General features: G+C 45.1%; 1 protein-coding gene across 1 annotated transcript; it reads right to left on the minus strand.

The window, feature by feature from the left end:
* Positions 1 to 20,178: 20,178 nt before the first annotated feature.
* On the minus strand, positions 20,179 to 21,096 carry LOC148507627 (odorant receptor 131-2-like). The gene has a single exon (XM_088445817.1). It carries the CDS (start codon positions 21,094 to 21,096, stop codon positions 20,179 to 20,181), a length of 918 nt encoding a protein of 305 aa, XP_088301943.1.
* Between the last annotated feature and the right edge of the window lie 970 nt (positions 21,097 to 22,066).

The following is a 22,066-nucleotide window of genomic DNA, read 5'->3' on the forward strand; positions in this document are numbered from 1 at the left end:
CGCACGTGCATCAACAAAGTAGTGCCAAGCGTGCGCCTGTGTCATAAGTAAAGGGCCGGCTGGCTTGACCGTTAAAGGGTGCTGTAACCCCCAAAGTACACTCCAGTCCAAACCAAAAAAAAAATTATTTTCTGTGTTTGTGAATTGTGTGCGCAGTAGCCGCACGTGCATCAACAAAGTAGTGCCAAACGTGCGCCTGTGTCATAAGTAAAGGGCCGGCTGGCTTGACCGTTAAGGGTGCTGTAACCCCCGAAAGTACACTCCAGTCCAAACCAAAAAAAAAATTATTTTCTGTGTTTGTGAATTGCGTGCGCAGTAGCCGCACGTGCATCAACAAAGTAGTGCCAAGTGTGCGCCTGTGTCATAAGTAAAGGGCCGGCTGGCTTGACCGTTAAGGGTGCTGTAACCCCCGAAAGTACACTCCAGTCCAAACCAAAAAAAAAATTATTTTCTGTGTTTGTGAATTGTGTGCGCAGTAGCCGCACGTGCATCAACAAAGTAGTGCCAAGCGTGCACCTGTGTCATAAGTAAAGGGCCGGCTGGCTTGACCGTTAAGGGTGCTGTAACCCCCGAAAGTACACTCCAGTCCAAACCAAAAAAAAAATTATTTTCTGTGTTTGTGAATTGTGTGCGCAGTAGCCGCACGTGCATCAACAAAGTAGTGCCAAGCGTGCGCCTGTGTCATAAGTAAAGGGCCGGCTGGCTTGACCGTTAAAGGGTGCTGTAACCCCCAAAGTACACTCCAGTCCAAACCAAAAAAAAAATTATTTTCTGTGTTTGTGAATTGTGTGCGCAGTAGCCGCACGTGCATCAACAAAGTAGTGCCAAGCGTGCGCCTGTGTCATAAGTAAAGGGCCGGCTGGCTTGACCGTTAAGGGTGCTGTAACCCCCGAAAGTACACTCCAGTCCAAACCAAAAAAATAATAATTTTCTGTGTTTGTGAATTGTGTGCGCAGTAGCCGCACGTGCATCAACAAAGTAGTGCCAAGCGTGCGCCTGTGTCATAAGTAAAGGGCCGGCTGGCTTGACCGTTAAGGGTGCTGTAACCCCCGAAAGTACACTCCAGTCCAAACCAAAAAAATAATAATTTTCTGTGTTTGTGAATTGTGTGCGCAGTAGCCGCACGTGCATCAACAAAGTAGTGCCAAGCGTGCGCCTGTGTCATAAGTAAAGGGCCGGCTGGCTTGACCGTTAAAGGGTTCTGTAACCCCCAAAGTACACTCCAAAACAAAAAAATATATATTTTCTGTGTTTGTGACTTGTGTGCACTGTGGCTGCACGTGCATCAACAAAGGAGCAGCGCCAAGCGTGCGCCTGTGTCCCATAAGTAAAGAGCCGGCTGGCTCATTTCTTAAAGGGTGGTGTAACCCACAAAGTGCACTACTCTCCAGCAAAAATAAAAAAATATTTTCTGTGTTTGTGTGCGCTTTAGCCGCACGTATATATCAATATAACATAAATGGAGGACCAAACTTTCTCCGATAAAAATAAAATAGGGAAAGATCAAGAACCACTTCCTCCTAGTGCTGTTGCTGCTGCTGGGAGTTGTTCATCATCCCAGAGAGGAAGTAGGAACATCACTACTTTTACTAAACAATTGACCCTCCAACAGTCCCTAGCGATGAGGATGAAGTACGACAGCAGTCATCCTGAAGCAAAACGTATAACTGAGGCCTTGACTGCTATGTTGGTGTTAGATGTGCGTCCGGTATCCGCCATTAGTGCAGTGGGATTTAGACAATTGATGGAGGTAGTGTGTCCTCGGTTCCAAATCCCATCTAGATTCCACCTGCATCCTCAAAGCAGCAGCGACAAGCATGCGTCTGTCTGTTAAAGGGTGGTGACACCCTCAAAGTGTGCTACACAAACAATAAAAATATTCTTCTTTTTTCTGTCTTTGTGAATTGTGTGGGCTGTAGCCGCACCTGCATCCTTAAAGCAGCAGCGACAAGCGTGCGTCTGTCTGTTAAAGGGTGGTGACACCCTCATAGTGTGCTACACAAACAATTAAAATATTGTTCTTTTTTTTTCGGTCTTTGTGAAATGTTTGGGCTGTAGCCATACCTGCATCCTTAAAGCAGCAGCGACAAGCGTGCGTCTGTCTGTTAAAGGGTGGTGTAACTCTCAAAGTGCTCCAAAAAATAAAAAACTATTTTTTTAATGTGTTTGTGACTTGTGTGCGATGTAGCCGCACTTGCATCCTCAAAGCAGCAGCGACAAGCGTGCGTCTGTCTGTTAAAGGGTGGTGACACCCTCAAAGTGTGCTACACAAACAATAAAAATATTCTTCTTTTTTCGGTCTTTGTGAAATGTGTGGGCTGTAGCCGCACCTGCATCCTTAAAGCAGCAGCGACAAGCGTGCGTCTGTCTGTTAAAGGGTGGTGACACCCTCAAAGTGTGCTACACAATCAATAAAAATATTCTTCTTCTTTTTTCTGTCTTTGTGAATTGTGTGGGCTGTAGCCGCACTTGCATCCTCAAAGCAGCAGCGACAAGCGTGCGTCTGTCTGTTAAAGGGTGGTGTAACCCTCAAAGTGCGCTCCACAAACAATAAAATTATTCTTTTTTTATTGTGAATTGTGTGGGCTGTAGCCGCACTTGCATCCTCAAAGCAGCAGCGACAAGCGTGCGTCTGTCTGTTAAAGGATTACATCGGTGACAGCATCCAAGTAGGCATGTCAGACAGTCCGTACCTGTACTGGCAGGAAAAAGAAGCAATTTGGAGGTCCCTGTACAAACTGGCTCTATTTTACCTGAGTTGCCCCCCCTCCAGTGTGTACTCCAAAAGAGTGTTTAGTGCAGCCGGGAACCTTGTCAGCGAAAGGCGTAGGAGGTTACTTCCACAAAATGTTGAGAAGATGATGTTCATAAAATGAATTATCAACTCTTCCAGGGAGACCAGCCTCCAGAACGTACAGAGGGACCTGTGGTTCCAGCAGGGACGAATTAATACTCTGTGAGGATGAGGATGTACACACTGAAGAGGGTGAGGAATCGGTGGATGAGGAGGATGAGGATGACATCTTGCCTCCGTAGAGCCAGTTTGTGCAGGGACAGATTAATTGCCAGCTTGTTTTGTGGGGGCCCAAACGAACCAATCATTTCAGCCACAGTTGTGTGGCAGACCCTGGCGCTGAAATGATTGGTTTGTTAAAGTGTGCATGTCCTGTTTATACAACATAAGGGTGGGTGGGAGGGCCCAAGGACAATTCCATCTTGCACCTCTTTTTTTTCTTTGCATTATGTACAGTTTGGGGCCTAGTTTTTCAAACTGCCATCCTGTCTGCCACTGCAGTTTCACGCCTAGATGGGTCACGTGTTTGTGCCGCCCACTCGTGTCGCTTAGCATAGTCATCCAGCTACCTCGGTGCAACCTTTTGGACATAAAAACACTATTGTGAAGTGTGAGGTGTTCAGAATAGACTGGAAATTAGTGGAAATTAAGGTTATTGAGGTTAATAATAGCATAGGAGCAGAAAAACCTACAAATTCTGTGATTTTAGCTGTTTTTATGCTTTTTTTCAAAAAAATACAGATCCAAAACACAAAACCCAGAACCCAAAACACGGAAGGGTGGTTTTGGCAAAACCAATCCAGATCCAAAACACGAAGAAAGATCCAGATCCAAAACCAAAACACAAAACACGAAAAGTGGCCGGTGCACACCCCTAATGCAAATACAGCAGGATGTGGTAGACAACCCCTAATGCATTTGCGATTTGAGCACAGCAACGGAGGTCGCAGTGCTGGGATCACCATTGCGACCATCGCTGGCCGGCTTGCGAGCCCAGAAGACTGCTTATGTCCACGCAGTCTCTGGGCTGACCACTCCCGGAAAACAGGGCGGACACGCCGGCCACCCCCGCCCCCTCACCGCCCCTTAAATGCCTCTGCCTGTTCATCAGGAAGAGGCATTCAAGGGCTAGCGTGTGTGTTAGCAGGACCCATTCTGTACACTCCGATAATCGCTAATCTGCATTCAGCAGTGCCCTAGCCCCCTTGGTACACACTTGCCTTCCTTGTTACTGGACGTATTAGATGTGAGATACTCTCAAATAAAGATAGAGTCTGGCACATGAGGTATGCACAGTACAGAAAGTGTAAACCTATGTCCTACAGATGGAAAGCACACCACCACACGGTTGCCTAATCAATGGACAAAGGGCCTGATTCAGACCCACTCGCAAGTGGCTGTCCGCTCGCAAGTGGGTCGATGTTGTGCACTGCGCATGCGCACGACGGCGGGAGCTCCGTCGTGCGCATGCGCCAGACGCGACGAGCGAAGGACTTTCCTTCGCTCGTTGTGTCTGATCAAAGGGGGCGTGCTGTCGATGTTGATTGACAGCACGCCCCCTTTGGTGGGCGTGCCTCACTGACGGGGGCGTTCCCAAGGGAACGCCTACCGTCAGAAGCCGGCCCACTGACATCACTAGTGATGTCAGTGGGAGTGATTTTGGCTCTGATAGAGCCAAAATCACTCCGGGCCTTGCGGTTGAAAAACTCAACCGCAGACTCCGGCTCGCAGTGGCGATGGTCGCGATGGTCAAGACCATCGTGGCCATCAAACTGTACGCTCGTATAGGCTGTGGGTGGTGACCCACAGCTATACGAGCGTCCAGGAGGACGCTCCAGAATTATGGAGGGCGGCCCTCATTCAGAGCGTGCGCTCTGCTCAGAGCGTACGGCTCTGAATGAGGGCCAAAGTCTCGGGAGCAGAAATAATACGCTGCGGTTCTTCAGAGCGACCAATGAATGAGTTTTGACAGAAATAAATACTAAACCATAAATGTAAAAGTCACCACAGATTGTGCACTAAAATTTGCATACACAGAAATCAGCCTCCGAGTATCACCAATACTTGACAACAGAATAACAAGCAAAATACAAATGGTGATTCCAGGCACAGACATACTGTCGTAATACATCCCCTTAATGTGAAATGATTGTGTCCTATGTTGGAGCTCTCTTTCTGGGCCCTTCCTGAGGGAAATGTCTCAAGCTTAAGAAAATTATAGTATAATATGTTTAAAAATATGCTAGTTTCTGTCTGTGGGGCCGCCCCTAAGGTAATGGGGTCATGGAAAAAAATGCTAAAACAGGCACATCAATATCGCAATGGGTCTGGAAGATTTCATAGGTTTTCCTGACTTCCCACCAGATGGTCTCCCAAAGGTTTAGGACCCCAAACTGAGAGAAACACTCAATAGTGTAAACTGTTTTTAATCTCCAATAAAAATGCACAAAACAAAAACATTAACTTAATGTAGATAAATGTGACTCTTACCAGATGTCAATATAAAGTCAGTGTGAAATCAACAGTGATGAAGAAGATGGTGTAACACAGACACATCACCTCGGTCTGTCCCCTGGTACATCAATGTAGGTAGCCATATGTACAACATGTTTCACTCTTTGTCAAGGTTCTTCTACCCAACAAAATGTGTGGGGAGGAGATATAGAAACATATGACTACCTACATGGCTGTTCCAGCGGACGGGCCAAGGCTATATGTCCTGTAGGTTAATACCTGCTGTCAGATCTGCTTCTATAATAATACAAACATAGAAAACAAAATTCAATACGTTAATGTAAGTCCACATCTTTGTAAACCTTTATGCATGATATATATTAAAAAATTGAGTAGTAAACATTTAATTTAGTAATAATTGCCATGTAATTAAATAAATATACTCACAGTGCCGATGTTCATTAACCAGTGCTGTGTGTAGAAAGCCTAGGTCCTGCCAGTCTGGTTCCTTATTGCAGGTGTTGAGATGAGAGCAGGTTATTTATCTGCTCTATACTCCCTACAGTCTTCTGCACCACTGACCCATCTCTCAGATAATTAGCAGAATTCTGTAATTAAGTTTTAGTAGTACCAGCATCCCTGTGAGTTTTAATGTCTTCTTTTTCCTTGTTGACAAGCCACAGGAGAACTGTCTCATTCACATGCAACTGTCACCAGTCAGGGAATCTGGGAAGTTAAAAAAGTCAGTTTCTCCTATATGTGGTTTTGCTGACCTTAGAAGAAGAAACTGTTTGAAAAAGACCCATCTCGGTCACTCAGGGAAGTCCTCATGGTCCATTCCTTGACTCCTCAGGAAAAGAGGAACATGATTAAACTGTTAATGACAGATGCAATGTGATACAGTATCAGACAGCTCCCCCCCCCCCCCCACAAAAACACCATTAATGGTAATAAGCACATAATAAAGATACAACACAGGTTATTAGCTTTTAAATGGTCATCACTTTATTAAAAATAACTATTAAGTTATCAATTGTCTGGTGGTTAGAAGACACAGTGAGCAGATCAGTAGCACTCTTCCAGGCCATACAATCCTGCATTGGCCTCAAATATTTAATACTGTAGGACAGTGGCCTGTTTGAGGTACCTAACAATATGTTATTTTGCTTACTGCTTCATACAGTATCATGCCTAATTGAAGACCCACCTGGCAGGGTTGCATTGGTGACACCTGGACTTGCGATATCAGTCAATGCTTATTTGAGAGGGATAGTATACCAGCTGTATACCACAATATCCACTGATCTGTGCTCCCTCCTGGCACGACAAGGCCCCCTCCATGAGAAGCAGCACTGGCACCATACACAACACTAATAAACCTCAGCGAAAACTCTAAACAAGCCCCCCAAGAAAAGTGGAATCCCATGCTTATTCAGATCAATGCTGTCTGGTGCAATTCATGATTTTCCCAATAGCAGATAAGATTATTTCTGACCATAAAACTATCTGTAGACAAAAGCCAGACCATGTCAATCACTGTCTCCCTTGATGGAAATGCTAGAATCATCAAGGCACAATATATGACAACAACACTGTGCACCAAGACCCCATGTCCATAAATTATTCCAGGTCCCAAATAATGGTAAACCTTGAGTCCAAGGATGTCCTCCTGCCCAAGTCCTTACCCACTAACTAAACTACAAGGACACCAGGAAACCCAAAATGCATGGCTGTTGCCAGCAGTATATTATTTAATGCATTCTAACAGAAACCCTGGTTCCCCAGCCAGTGAACCTCACTAGTTCCCAGGAAAGCAGCCATTTCTAAAGCAAAATGGGACTAATCTACCTAGAACACAAAGGAGTGGCCAAATATCGAAGCCCCCACTAGGTTTAAACCCATATTGAGCGACCAAAGCCTCAGGTTACCTCATTCATGGAGGCTGTGTGCACTTTATAAAGTCAGGCATAATGTCTATAGCAGTCTTCCTTCTGTTGGCCCAAAGCGTTTATATCCTGAAGTGAAAATCCCACCATTGCCATGGAATTAGCAGAATCAGTGCATAATGAGTGCTGAGCAATAAACCCAGGATGTAAACGCATCACTTGAAAATCTAACTTAATTGGAACTTAGGGCCTAAGGGACTATGGACCTCATTCAGAGTCGGTCGAAGCGGCCGCACGGTCGTACGGGAGAAGGGGCCGGATATGCAAATGATTCCCTCGCAAGTTGCGTCCCTAAGTTCGGATCGGTAGCTGGCCGACCAAGGGGAGGAATCGGTCGGAAGACAAAAAAATATGCCCCCTTCTCGTATGCATTACACGTCATCTCCGGGCATAAGAGGATTAATCGAGACCATCGTGAACTATCGGAACTGTTTGTAGAGCTTAAGGTTGACCATACCCTCTCTTAAGCTCTACGATCATGTCAGTGTAAAAACCTCCCATGTCACATGTGCCATGACGCTACTTTGTTAATTATGCACTCCCATAAACCGTATGCACTCCCATAAAACGCCGTTCGCATAATTAGGCACGCCTGAGTCCGCATCTCCACTTCCCCGTTTTCAAGCACCTTCCCCTGTTACCACCCACAAACGCCTCAATCTGTCACTCAAACTACCGACCTGGCTGTGTTCAAGGAGAGAGAAATTTCTGATCGTAGCGGCTAGTTTGCGCACGCGCATTGCGAACTTTCCGCATGCGCAGTATAGTGAACATCGTTGGCGTACGACCGTGTGGCCGCTTCGACCGACTCTGAATGAGGTCCTATGATATTTATGTTTTGTACTCAGCAGCTGTGCTAAACTATGCATAGACAGTAGGAGGCATCTTAAGTAACGCCTGCTGCCGGCTACTCTGCTCTGCCACTGCGTCCGAAGATGCAGCCTTCAGATCAACTGCCTGACCATTGGACATCTGAGTAACCCTTAATAACATCTAGATGCCGCAGTGCTGTAGATAGGCAAAGTAAAAGAATCTGGCAAGATACTGTATTTCGAAACAACAACTCTAGAGTTGCCACATAGAGGCTGACATAATAATATAATGCCTGCGAGATAGCAAATACCTTTCCCTGGTCTCCTAAGCTGACCGGTAATTCTGCAAATTACTTGGCACCATTGTGCATTGACCAGGCCTTCCATGCATGCTGACAATTGACTAAAATAAGAAGCACAGGGCTCACCAACTGCCACAGCGTTTGGAGTCAATTCCTTACATTTCACATAACTAAAAGGAAATCAGGCATCAGCAACATAATTTTTGACGCCCAGCACCTTTCTAGCCTTAAACACAATATTTTAGGAGAAACAATGAAGAACCAACTGGGCAAACATGCACTGATGGCCTGAACTACTCCCAAGTTGTCACATGAGAATTAAACTTCATTTCAGAAGTGCTCATCCCACAATTCTAGTGCAGCAATAATGTGAAATTGGGTACAATCAAATTCCTAGCAAAACTCTCTTGAAACCAAATAAGCCCCAAAATCCATGAAACCATCAGCATTAGTGTACAACTGCAACTGTGTGTTCTTGAAGACACCCAAAAGAAAGTGCCATTACAAGACATCAAAAAGTCACCCCACACCACAAGGTCCTTAATCTCAGCAGACCACCCAATGAAGTGGAAGGTTTAAGGATGCCCATGATACTGTGGCATGCTCAAATTTCTGCCCATGAGGATCATTCAGCAACAAAAATTCAGCAGACCCACAACGAACTGAGGGCCCGATTCAGACCCGCTCGCTAGATGCATTCGCATGCTGCCAAAGTATGCAAATCCCGCGATCGCACTGCAAGCCCGATGGTCGCGATCGCACGCCAAGACATAGTGGGCGTGCTAATGTCTTGCAGTGCGATCGCGGGCTTGCGATGAGACCCTTGTGGTAGTGTCTCGTGGCCGCAAGCCCCAGAGAGCTTTCGGCTCATATTGAGCCGGAAGCTCTCCACTGACATTACTTGTGATGTCAGTGGGGCCGCCCCCAAACGGTAGGTGTTCTCATGGGAACGCCTCCGTTTGGCCAGCCATGCCTCCGGCCTGCCTACCAAAGGGGGCGAGCTGTTACTCACCATCGACAGCTCGCCCCCTTTGTTGCGAGACCCGGAGCGACGGAGCGCCTGTCGCTATCCGGGTCTCGCGCATGTGCACGACGGAGCCGGCACCGTCGTGCGCATGCCCAGTGCGCCACCATTGACCCGGTTGCGAGCGCTCAGCGCTTGCGACCGGGTCTGAATCAGGCCCAGTGTGCAGTTAACCTTTTCTAGTGGAAGGTGGCGTTAACAATCTATGGTATCAGTTTCAATAAGTCTTCACCAAAAATAGAATGTACATAAGCATGTGGAATCGGACTGCTCAGCTAAAGGGAAGTTGTCACCATTTCCCTCTTGAGACTGCACTCCATTTAATTACATCTCTCTGTTTCCTATCCTACAGCCATGATCTTATCCATTCAACTATCTTTGTATCCTATCCCATCAGTGCCAGATTAAGGTCCACATGGGCCTGGAGCTGAAATTTAGGAAGGGCCTATTGTGTGCCGCTGCAGGGGGTGACAAGTGCTGGGCCGAAACCCATACAAACGAAAATGGGGGACATATAAACTACACACAGATCGGTCATAACTCATAATTCATGGCCTCTGTTACAAAGACTATCACAGTGACAGCCATATAATACAGAGCATCACAGTGACAGCCATATAATACAGAGCATCACAGTGACCACCATATAATACAGAGAATTACAGTAGACCACCATATAATACAGAGAGCATCGCGGTGAGTGCCATATAATACAGAGCATTACAGTGACCACCATATAATACAGAGCATTACAGTAGACCACCATATAATACAGAGAGCATCGCGGTGAGTGCCATATAATACAGAGCATTACAGTGACCACCATATAAAACAGAGCATTACAGTAGACCACCATATAATACAGAGAGCATCGCGGTGAGTGCCATATAATACAGAGCATTACAGTGACCACCATATAATACAGAGCATTACAGTAGACCACCATATAATACAGAGAGCATCGCGGTGAGTGCCATATAATACAGTGCATCATTGCCCATCATATAATACACTAAGGGGCATATCCAATTAGCCGTGGGGTATCACCCGCGGCTAATTATTGCGTTGGTCGGGATTCAATTAGTGGGGATTCCACACGCGGGTGTCCCCTAGATCTGGTACGCGAGTCCTCGCTGTCAGACTTTACCTCGCACCTCATGTAGCTACGAGGTAAAATCCATGTGAAGCCGGCCTATTCGGGCTCGTGCGAGAGGGTATAACACACTGATTCCACAGTTCTCACGGAATCAGTGTGTTCTCACGCTTGACTCCCGTTTTAATGACGCGGGGAAAAAGCTATTTCATTGAATAGCTAATCCCAGCGTCGCTGGACTTTTGCCCGGCAATTAAACGCGGGTGAAACCCCGCGGCTAATTGGATATTCCCCTAAGCATCCAAGCGACCACCATACACTACAAAGAACATTGCCATGAGTGCCATATAATACAGAGCACACCAACGACCACCACAAAATACAGAGGACATCATAGCCATACACTCAGGGGCGTAGAGAGCCACGCCGGGTCCCGGTAAAGAGGGGGTGTGGCCTAATTTCAGAAGGCGTGGCCACGCCCCCTTGCAAAAAAATAGTGTTTTGCAGCGCGCGTGCCAGGGAGGGGGCGCTGTGAGCCCCTCAGCCCGGCGCAAAGCCAGTGGGGGGCGCGATCAGTGTGATCGCTCCCCCCTTCAGGCATAGGAGATTGCTGTGGCTGCTACTTAGCAGCTGCAAGCAATCTCCCGCTGCAGCCCAGCACAGGTAGGGAGGGAGGAAGTGAGGGGGGGGGGCGGCGCCAGACCCGGGCCCCTGCCGGGCCCCTTTGGAAGCCCGGGCGCAGGTAAACTGTACCCGCTCCCCCCCCTCTCGGTGCCCCTGCATACACTATGGTCCCTGAAATGGGTTAAATCAGATAGCTAGCTGCTGGCAGATCTGTATAATGCAGCAAAGCCCTGTCTCCGCCTAACTATGCTTCACTCCCGCCTCCCTCCATACTGTTTGTGCCGCAGCCAGTGTGTCACAACAGACACATTGGGCCTGTGGCTGTGCTGTAGTGCAGCAGAGCTGATTTAGGAGGCTGACACAGCTGCCGTCCACGGTCTGCGACACCTCTGAAAAGTGATGATTATTGATCATTACCACCCTTCACTGATCTTTGTGTGGGTGTGTATATATATATATATATATATATATATATATTATAACAGCCGGGATATCATATCCAACACATACATAGTGTTGGGTATGATATCCTGGCTGTCGGCATGCCGCTGGTCAGAATACCGACAGCAGCACCCCGACAGCCAGAATCCCAATACCCATAAAAGCTAACAGTGAGTAGTTTTCTATCCCTTACCCTAACCCACCCTCCCCGGTGCCTAAACCTAACCTCCCCCTCCCCGCACCCTAATCCTAACCCTCCCCGGGGCCTAACCCTAACCCTCCCCCTAGTGCCTAACCCTCCCACTGCACACCAATACTTACCTTTGGGATGCCGACAGTCGGGATACTGGTGCCGGGATCCCCACCTTTTGGGTTTTCGGCGCCAGTATTAAGACCGTCGGCATCCCGCACGCCGGGATGCCGACTACATCCCCATATATAGATATAGATATATATAGATATATATATAGATATATAGACACACACACGTACATGGATAGATAGATAAAAACAGGAAGCATTCAAGTTGTTTTCAAATAAATTTAAAATGGTCCTTTATTAGGTTTCCAACATTTTGAGTCACCCTGTTATTACGGACAAGCAATGCATACATATACACACACATACATACATACACACATATGCAGTGTGTGTATATATATATATATATATATATATATATATATGCAAATACACACACATATATACTGTGTATATATATATATATATACACACAAACTAATACATACAGTACACATACACACACGTATACAGTATATTTTATATATATATATATATATATATACACACACACATACATACATACACAACTACACACATACATAGGTGCCAGACTTTACACACCAACCTGTGGGAAGGTACTTTGGTTGTGCATGCATGCTGGTTTTTTCTTATGGCTGGTGGTGGCAGCAGCTCAGCCTCTGCGCTCCACCTGCAGGGCTGACTTTTCTCATCATGTCTGTGCCCAGAACTCAGTTGCTGAGGGAGGCAGATAGGGGCACTGGGGGATGACCCTGGGACCAGAGCTTCTAGGGAACACACAGGGACGCTTTAGCACTACATGGGGGCGGGGCTTCATCGGCATGGGGGCGGGGCTTCGGACTGCATGCAGAGACTGCATGCATGGCCATGGGACGGAGCTTCAGAGTTCAGACGGTCTGGGGTGGAGCTTCGGAAGGACGATGTGGGGAGGGGGGACGGTGAATGATCGGTGCTCCGGATCCTTCAAGTGCAGCGCAGACAGTCTTGACAGGTAATTTTTTTTTTTTCCTATCAACACTGTCTGCACTGCAGGGGATGCTGTGGGCCTATTTTCAAGGTGGGCCTGGAGCTGTAGCTCCACCCGCCCCATTATTAATCCGGCCCTGTATCCCATGCTTTCCCATGCAGCTCTCACTTGGCAGAGACGGTACTGTGTTTGGAGTGGGGAGGGGTCTCTGGGATGGTGGGCATCAATCTATCCCCCTTCACACGGAGCGGCCCCACTGAGCAGCGCCGTGCCTGGGTTTCAGACAGTCAGTTACCCACTACTGAGGGCTGCCTGGCAGTGTCCCCCTCCTCTGTCCCACTCACTAACTTCACAATGCCTCTGTGTCCTGGCAGCCGCTGTCCTCTCTCCCCCATACTGCCGGCTGCCAACATTGGGCACAGTCCCCCTACCTTTCACTGCAATTGGCCCAGGGATCTGTCTGTCAGGGCTGGCACTGAGCAGCATGAGGGCACTGGCAATGCGCCAAAAGAAAGGGAGGAGGCGGATCTCTGGACTGCACGGAAGGATCCAGGTGCACCACTAGTGTCATACATTGCAGCGGGTGCCCGGCAATAAATATTGCGCTGGGGGCTGGTTCCGTCCCAGGTCAGCCTGCGCTCTGTGTGGTGTCACCAGCCGCACCAGCCTAGTTATGGCCCCTGCATAACGGAACTTGGTGTGAGGAAAAGCTGTGGCCGATCACTTCTCAAAAAAAGAGAAGAAATAATCTAACCAAGCGCTAAAGAAAATAAGTGTCCAATTAAAACAAAAGAATTATCATATAAATATATCTGTCTCTCAAAAATCTATCCCAGAATATATATAAAAGCATGTGCAAATGAATTACACATGCATATAATATATTATAGACAATATTCAGGAATTACCTCTGTCTTGATGCTCAACACAGAAAATGGGATTGCTGAGTCCCAATGGAGAATAACTAGAGAAAAAACATTGGAGAGCGCTAGACAGAGGTAAATAATTCCAATTTTAATGATCACTGATAGCGAACACAACATTATAACAAACTACCAAATGTAGTCATAGAAATACAGTATAAATTCATGAATCACAGATTAAAATGAAAAAACTTAAATGGTCCAACAATAAATCAACACATATAGCAGAAAAACAGCATGCACTGTAAAGCTGATGTAAGCATGTGATTAGCTGCAGAATATCTAATACATTCCAAATGTTAGCTTTGAAAAGCGTTAGTAAGTCAGAATGTTAGTAATAATAAGCTTGTATGCGTAATGTTAATCCAGCTTGAAATAGAATGGCTCAGGGCAATGACAGCAGTGAAAAGCCTCGTGTCAATAATCAGGTAACAGTAGAATCTTACTACAGGTTGAGTCTCCCATATCCAAAATGCTTGGGACCAGGGGTATTTTGGATAAAGGAATATTCCGTATTTTGGAATAATTGCATATCATAATGAAATATCTTGGGACTAGGGGCTTCATTCAGAGGCGGCCGTACGGTTTACGACCGCACGGCCGCCTCGATGTTTGTCCAGTGCGCATGCGCACGAGGGAGCTGGCTCCTTTGTGCGCATGCGTGAGACCCGCTACGACCGACAGCGCCGGTCGTAGCGGGTCTCTTTCCAAAGGGTGAGAGCTGTCGATGTTGATTGACAGCTCGCCCCGTTTGGAAGGCGGGCCGGGGGGGTGGCAGCCCAAACGGAGGCGTTCCCATGGGAGGCTCAACCTGTACCTGTAAAGTGGGAGCTGCGTGCCCGCGTCCCGGCAAAGTAGCTGATTAGCGTCTGTCCTGCCTTGTAGGCTGGCGTGATGTAACAATCTGCCGTCTGGAAATGGAAAGGCGCTGTCTGTGTAGCCTGCTGCCCGGTGATAGTCCAAGCGGCACGGGGGGCCAGGAGCGGAGGTGTGGATATCAGCTCTGTGTGTGTGCCCCGGCAATTGAGGCACAGCGGCGTGTCCGTCACTTCTCAGCCTGTTTAAACAGATACAGACTCAGTCACACAAAGATGTAAAAATGTTGCACACCCCAGTGGTCAGTGCAAGCTAGTAATGCAGTTCTGTCACTCCCAATTGTTTTACTTATGCAAATAAGAAATACAGTTTGAGAAAAAAATACATCCAGTGCAGCCAAGTTGCTCAAGACCTGGCGTACTGAGAGGAGGCTATTTGGTGCGACTTAAGCCACAGTATAAAAGGACACATCTGTAACATAGGAAGGAAGAAAAAGAAAATACCAGCTTCTATAAACATTAATAACAATGAAATATGTTAAATATCAAATATTAAAATGGGTGTGAGTAGTCTAATTCATTTCAAATGCTGCGAAAGGGTGCTGAACCCCAATTATGCAAAGGTGCAAATGAAAAGGAAAAAAAAATATTGAGCTCAAAAAGGATAAATTACAATAGTGTACATATAAAAAAATTGTTGTTTAAATAATTCACAAAATATCTAGATAATGGTATAAATAAATCCAGCCTAAAACATCAAACAGGAAAAAACATACATATAATAATACATAAAGGACATATACACATGTTTAAAATGTATAACATTTATATTAGGGATGTGAATGGACCCTCGTGTTTTGGTTTTGGTACTATGTCTCCTTCAAGGTTTTGGATCTGAATTTGGTTTTACAAAACCACCCTTGTGTGCTTTGGTTTTGGTTCTGTATTTTGTCTAAAAAATCATAAAAACAGCTGAAATCACATAATTTGGGCCTCTTTTTGTTCCTAGAGTATTATTAACCTCAATAACATTTATTTCCAGTCATTTCCAGTCAAATTTGACCACCTCACAGCTCACAATATTGATTTCATCCAGTTTAGGCCAAAAGGTTGCATCGAGCTAGCTGGCTGACTAAACTAAGCAACAGCAGTGGGCGGCACTAACATGTGGCCGTTCAGCTTCCAACATGGCACAGAGTGGCAATGCAGTGGTATACAGGATGGAAGTTTAAAAACCAAGAATGTTTTCAATAAGTAAGAACTAGGTCAGAGGCCCGAGGGAGTTGAAGTATGTATGTAGTTGAAGGCAGGGAAAGGAAGGTTTGATTAGTAGTACATTTTTATTTTTTTGACTCCGAAGCAAATTTATGAGGGAGGGAAGGAGGGGAGGCATTTACAAGAATTATTTAAATCATTTACATCAGTCCTTGCCCCAGAAGAATCCTTGAGTGCTATGCCTGGTGCTGCTACTGGGAGTGGATCTTCATCTCACAAGGCGACCAGGAAGACTACTAGTAGTAGTTTAAAAATAAATAAAAAATTGACTGTTAAACAATCCTTTGCAAGGGGGAGCAAGTATGACAGCAGTCACCCAGTTGCACAGCGGATCACTGGCGCCATAACATCTATGCTGGTATTAGTTGTGTGTCCAATAACCGCCAATAATGCAGTGGATTTTAGACAGTTAATTGAGGTCCTGTGTTCCTGCTACCAAATCCCATCTAGCTTCAACTTCACTAGGAAAGCAATTCCCGGCCTGTACAGGGATGTTAAAAAAAACGTAATTAGTGTCCTCCAAAATGCCATTGTACCCACTGACCCCTTACCCACAGATATGTGGACAAGCAGAACAGAGCAAACACAAGATTATATGACTGTAGCAGCCCTCTTAGCTCATTCAGAGGAAGGCTACTCTGTGTATCACCTGTTTCACTAAGAGGCATACCGCTGACAACCTTTTAGAAAAACTCAGGGAAGTAATTGCAAAATGGCTTACACCACTTGGACTCTGCTCAGAATTTGAAATGCCACCAATATTGTGAGAGCATTACAGCAGGGTGACTTCTAACACACCCCATGTTTTTATCACGCAATCAACTTGGTGGTGCAATTTTTTTTTAAAATGACAGGACCGTGCAGGAGAGGTTCTCTGTGGCCCGAAATATTTCTGGATAGTTTCGCCATTCAGCAGGTGCATGTAGAAGATTGCAGCACCTGCAAGAAATGTTGAATTTGTTTGCCCTGTCACCAACTGAAGCAAGATGTAGTTAGTTACTCCACCCTCTATATGCTTCAGTGGATGGAGGAACAGCAAAAAGCTACACAACGAACAATGATATAGCAAGAGGAGGAGAATGTACCTTACTCAAGCTCAGTGGAAAATACTTTCTGTGTTGTGCAAAGTGCCTCCCCCGTTTTCCAGGAGTGGCAAGGCCAGGATCTGCGTCCATGGAAGCAGATTCCTGGACTTGCATGCCAGCCAGCCTGCGTAAGCTGGTGCTTACTCAGCTTGCTGTCGCCGCCCAGCATTGCGACCAAATGGTCATGTTGGTGATCCTCGGTCGCAGCGCTGGGATCGCAGATGTAGCAGGGGGGGTCAGATACCTCTTGCTGGTTTCGCATTTTAGCAAGGAAAGAATTGCAAACCTACTTGTGTGTGGCTTTGCTATTCCATCCTCTGCTGAATCATTGTTTTCTATTGGTGATCACATATACATTTTATACCGTTTGACATATGCAAATATGTCCTTTATGTATTTTTATACGTATGTTTATTTCCATTAGGCTGGATTGATTTATATCATTGGGATGCATTCGCATCACGGCGTTCGGGATGCTGATGCTCCTATTTCCAGCACTGAAATCTCAACTTGGCATACCAAAGGTAAGTATTGGGGTGTTAGCGGGGGGTTAGGTTTAGGGTGTCATGTTAGGGTTAGTCACTAGGGGGAGGGTTATGCACTAAGGGGGGATGGTTAGGTAAAGGGGAGGGGGAGATTAGGTTCTGGCACCAGGGAAGGGAGGGGGGGGTCAGGGTAGGGAGAGGGGGAGGATTAGGATACCGACCACCAAGTGTCAGTATGTTAACCCTTTCGAGATGCCGACATCAAGATTCTAACTGCCGGTATCCCAAGCACCGGCATCTCATACCGATTCCATATCATTATCTAGCTATATTGTAAATAATTAAAACAACTACTTTTTACATTTACACTATTGAATGAATTATTTTTGCACCTATTACATTTTTATTTTTCAGTTGCACATCTGTAACATACTGTAACTTGCTCAAAATGTCATTGCCCAAAAATGTCAAAATTTCTAGTGCATTTTTGATTGTAAGTGATAATGGGAAGCAGTCGGGAAGCTGACGGACGGAATCCCAACTGCCAGCTTCCCGACTGTCTAATCCCGGCAAGGGTTAAATGACGGGCGTCGAAATCCCGACGCCTGTCATTTTACCTACGCCGGGAGCCCGACGCCCGGCATCCTGATCGAAGGTAAGCTGGGCGACGGGCACGGACAGCTACGGGGGGGAGGGAGGGTTAGGGTAGGGGCTCCGGGGGGGGGATTTAGGGTTAGGCACCCCCCTGTGAGGGTCAGGTTTAGGCTAGGGGAAGGGAGGGTTAGGGTTAGGCACCCCGGGGGGAGGTTAGGGTTAGGGCACCCTCCCGGGAGACTTAGGTTTAGGCATCGGGGAAGGGGGGGTTAGGTTTAGGCACTTAGAGGGGGGATTATGGTTAGGCACTGGGGGTAGGTTAGGGTTAGAAACCCCTAGGGAAGGGTTGGGGGGGGGAATTAGGGTTACTTACCTTAATCACCCTTGTCGAGCTGCCACTGTCGGGATTTGAGCCGCCGGCCACATGGCCGCATACCGATCCCGTGATCAGGGCCGGCATTAGGCTTTGCTGCGCCCAGCGCCGTCCTGTGTGGCCGCCCCTTCCCTCCTCCGCTCCCTCCCCCTGAAGCTTCATAAACACTTTAGCGTCGGGAGGGAGGGTGGGCGTTTCCTGCACCCGCCGGACACCATGGCGCTCCGGGCGACGGCCCGGCTTGCCCGGGCCTAGAACCGCTACTGCCCGTGATAATATATAAAATAATGATTTAGTTGTTTTTATTATTGGACTAGATTTACTTCCTCTCTTTTCTTTTGTTGTACTTGTAGATTGTCTGTCATCTATGGTATGTCACATTTGATCACTGTATGAGTTCCTTCCATAAGTGTTACCAAATAATATATAGTAATAATAATAATAATAAGGGGGTAATTTATATGAAGATCTTATCTGGCGACCATTTTGGAGTCAGGAAGAAAATTCCACCTTGTGCAGCTAATTCGGTAACTGACACCTTGAAGGGTTTTATTCATCTTTCACGTGGCTCAAAAAGTATTTGCCTTTTTAGCAGATGAAAACTCATAGACGCCTGTCTTCTTCCACCTTATTAATCATGTAACAGTGTAACTTTATAACTATTTGTAGTGCACTTTGTTTGCCTGACACTAGATGTAGTGGATTGTCACCACACAATGGCAGGACAAAAGTACCATCCAACTTTGCTTCTTTCTTATACCATAACCATTCAGTTATCTCCTGGTAAGTCCCTGTGGCATACTGCATGTGTGTCCAGGCAGGAGGTATGATTGCTAAAGGTCAATCACACTGATTTGATGAGGCTCAGTGTCATTGATTGGTAGTTTTAATACAATAAATAAATACCTTAGTTGTTTTCTTATAGCACTAGATGAGGGCCCCTCTCTACTTTTTCATTGTGTCTTAGCTGTCTATAGAGACATTCACACTCTAATCTGCGCAGAGGCAATTGCTGGAAGGGATCTGTATTTTATTGCAGTACACTGACTGGGATTCCCACATTTCTTGGAAACTTAACCTGGCAATTCCAGTAACGAACTGTACACATGTGCAGGGATGATACTAAGACATGAGACTCGTCCCATTCTTCTACCAACCTCAATCATGGAGGTGTCATGTCCTGGTGTCTACTAGTCGGGGTCTGGAAATCCCAAACTCCCCCCTATTGTGGATATTCTGAGAAAAAAGATTCAGTTTATTTGCAAAATTAAACTGATGTAAATATTCTTAGAGATTTTTCAGTCTTATTCTATGAAACTCAGGATTCTTAGACCCAACATCATAACAATTCTTCACAACTGTGCTTATAAATACTATACTGGTTTTGTGATCCATGGAGCACCTCCACCTTGCTTTCTCAATTCATTGCTTGAGAAGTTTCCCAAACCCCCCATATCCTCCTACCTTTCTTCCCTTGATTGTCTCTAATTCCTTTTTACTTGCTCCACAAAATATAGACATCTGATCTTTGTTATTACACTGTGTTATATGGTATCTAATATATCCTATTACTTATTTGCTTGCTAGACCAACTACTTTGCCTGTAATGTACTGTATATTTGCCTTGTGCCTAATCTGTGCAGGAATGATGTTTGTTGGTTTATTGTATCTCTTTACTGTCTAATGCCATTAATAAAATGTAATAACAAAAAGGATTGGTTGGACTTTACACTGTTGGAAGTTTTTTATTATTATTTTCAAGAACATTTGTAGACAGCTATATAGAAGATATTTATTTACAATACGTGAAAGGATTAGCCAAATATTTTTCTATTATTTTCAATTTAGAAACCCATTTCTATAGACATCAACACAATGTCATTGAATATTCAATCATTAAGGTTTGTCAAGCAAAACTGTTTTATTCTTTTACGAAATGCACTGTCTCTTACTCCATAAATTAAAGGACTCAGGCATCTGGGTAGACATGTAAAAAAGAGAAAGTCGACAATGGGTAAGGCATTACTATATCTTCTGAGATAGGCATCTGTAATTGGAGAAATCAAGGATACAATACACAGCAGAAAGTGAAACGCGTGGAGCATTATGGTTTTACTGGCTTTGGAGGCAGATCTGCTGCCTGAATTTATGCTCTTTGCAATGAACATCACTCTAATATATGTGAACATAATTATTAATCCAACCAGAATTAGGCTAATGATGAGGATGTTGCTTGCTATGGCAACTTGCACAAGTTTCAGTGTTACTGTTGCTTGGATACATATCAACTTAAGAGAAAAAAAGTTATTTTCAACTGAGGTGCTCAGGACAATGAAATCAGCTATATTTGGCAATAGACCAATTATCCATATGATGGTAATGACATAATTAGTTCTCTGTGACGTACAAAGCATTACATGTCTCAGAGGGTAACAAATGGCTATATAACGTTCCAGGGCCATGGCCACCAAATTGTAGGGTGTAATTCTAAATGTAACTGATGCCAGAGTGACCATGGCATAACAAACGGGAACAGGGAGGTATACCAAAAACATTGAGGACATAAAAAGAATAAGTCCAGTGACAAGATATAACATGTCATTAATTAGCAAATGAACAAAAAGGATGTATCGAGCAGTGTCTCGTACATGAGGTGTAGTGAAGAAAACATGTAATAGGAGTGAAATGAAGTAGAGGAAGAGGCAGAAGAAAATGATGATCAATATCTCAAAAATGATTCTCAGAAACTCAGCTGTTCGGCTGTTTGACGTAGACGTGGAATTGTTGTAGGAAATCGATGAATTCATTGTTGACTTTTGTTTATGACTTTCAGCTAAAACAAAAACACACACAAGAAAAATTTATAAAAATTTAGGACATATTTCCAAACTGCCATTATCTAAATTTATTGGAATGACCATTATTTTGAACTGATTAATATTTGGGTGCAAAGCAAAAAATAGCAAGCAACTTTGCACCTTGGTAAAACCATGTTGCACTGGAGGTCGGGTTGAGGTAAGATGTGCAGAGAGAGTCAAGGGCCCCATGCATCCATCAATCAGACTGGAACCGTTGATCTGCCAGGCAGAAATGTTGACCAGCAGCCATCGATGACCATCTACCATTGGGGATATGGTTCAAATCCTCAAGTTAAAAATGCCCTATTTGCCCTATTTGCTAGACACGATCATATTTTGACCATGATTGGCAAATCAGTGAAATCCAACCCCAGCATTTTTGAATCAGCAAATTGCGACTGTCTGAGGCTAGTGTATTGGGGGCCTTTATATTTGTGAGTGGTGTATCTTATCTCCTATCTAAATTTCAGTGTAAATATAAAGCTGTCCAGCATTTGTGGGCTACATGCAAAATCAGCCAGTACCTGACCTGCATGCAAAAAAAGAGGTATTTGATCCCCTTGCATTGCAGCATGGTTTCTCCAGGTACAAAGTCACGCATGTTTTTGTCTTGTTCCCAAATCAGAATAAACCCTATCATGTTAACACTAAATAAACTGAGTATACCAATAAAAATACAAATAAATACAATTAAATAAACCTCATCAATAAGGCTGGGAACAAATCTGGTAAACAGAAAATATGACAATTTTATATTTATCAAATTATAAAACATTAATACTGTATACAAATACACTTTCATGCTTCCCTTATCATATGTGATCAAAGCTATAAAGCCAAAACACTTTTTTCAATAGCATAAATGCATAAAATCAGAGATTAGAGAATATGTACTAGATACAAGTATTTGGCTATTGGT

Source organism: Taudactylus pleione, unplaced genomic scaffold (genome assembly GCF_031769625.1).
Source record: "Taudactylus pleione unplaced genomic scaffold, aTauple2 ptg000390l, whole genome shotgun sequence".
In the NCBI taxonomy this organism is placed as follows: Eukaryota; Metazoa; Chordata; class Amphibia; order Anura; family Myobatrachidae; genus Taudactylus; species Taudactylus pleione.

Coding starts and splice junctions, on each gene's coding strand:
- LOC148507627 (XM_088445817.1), bottom strand. CDS start 21,096: ATGAATTCATCGATTTCCTACAACAATTCCACGTCTACGTCAAACAGC.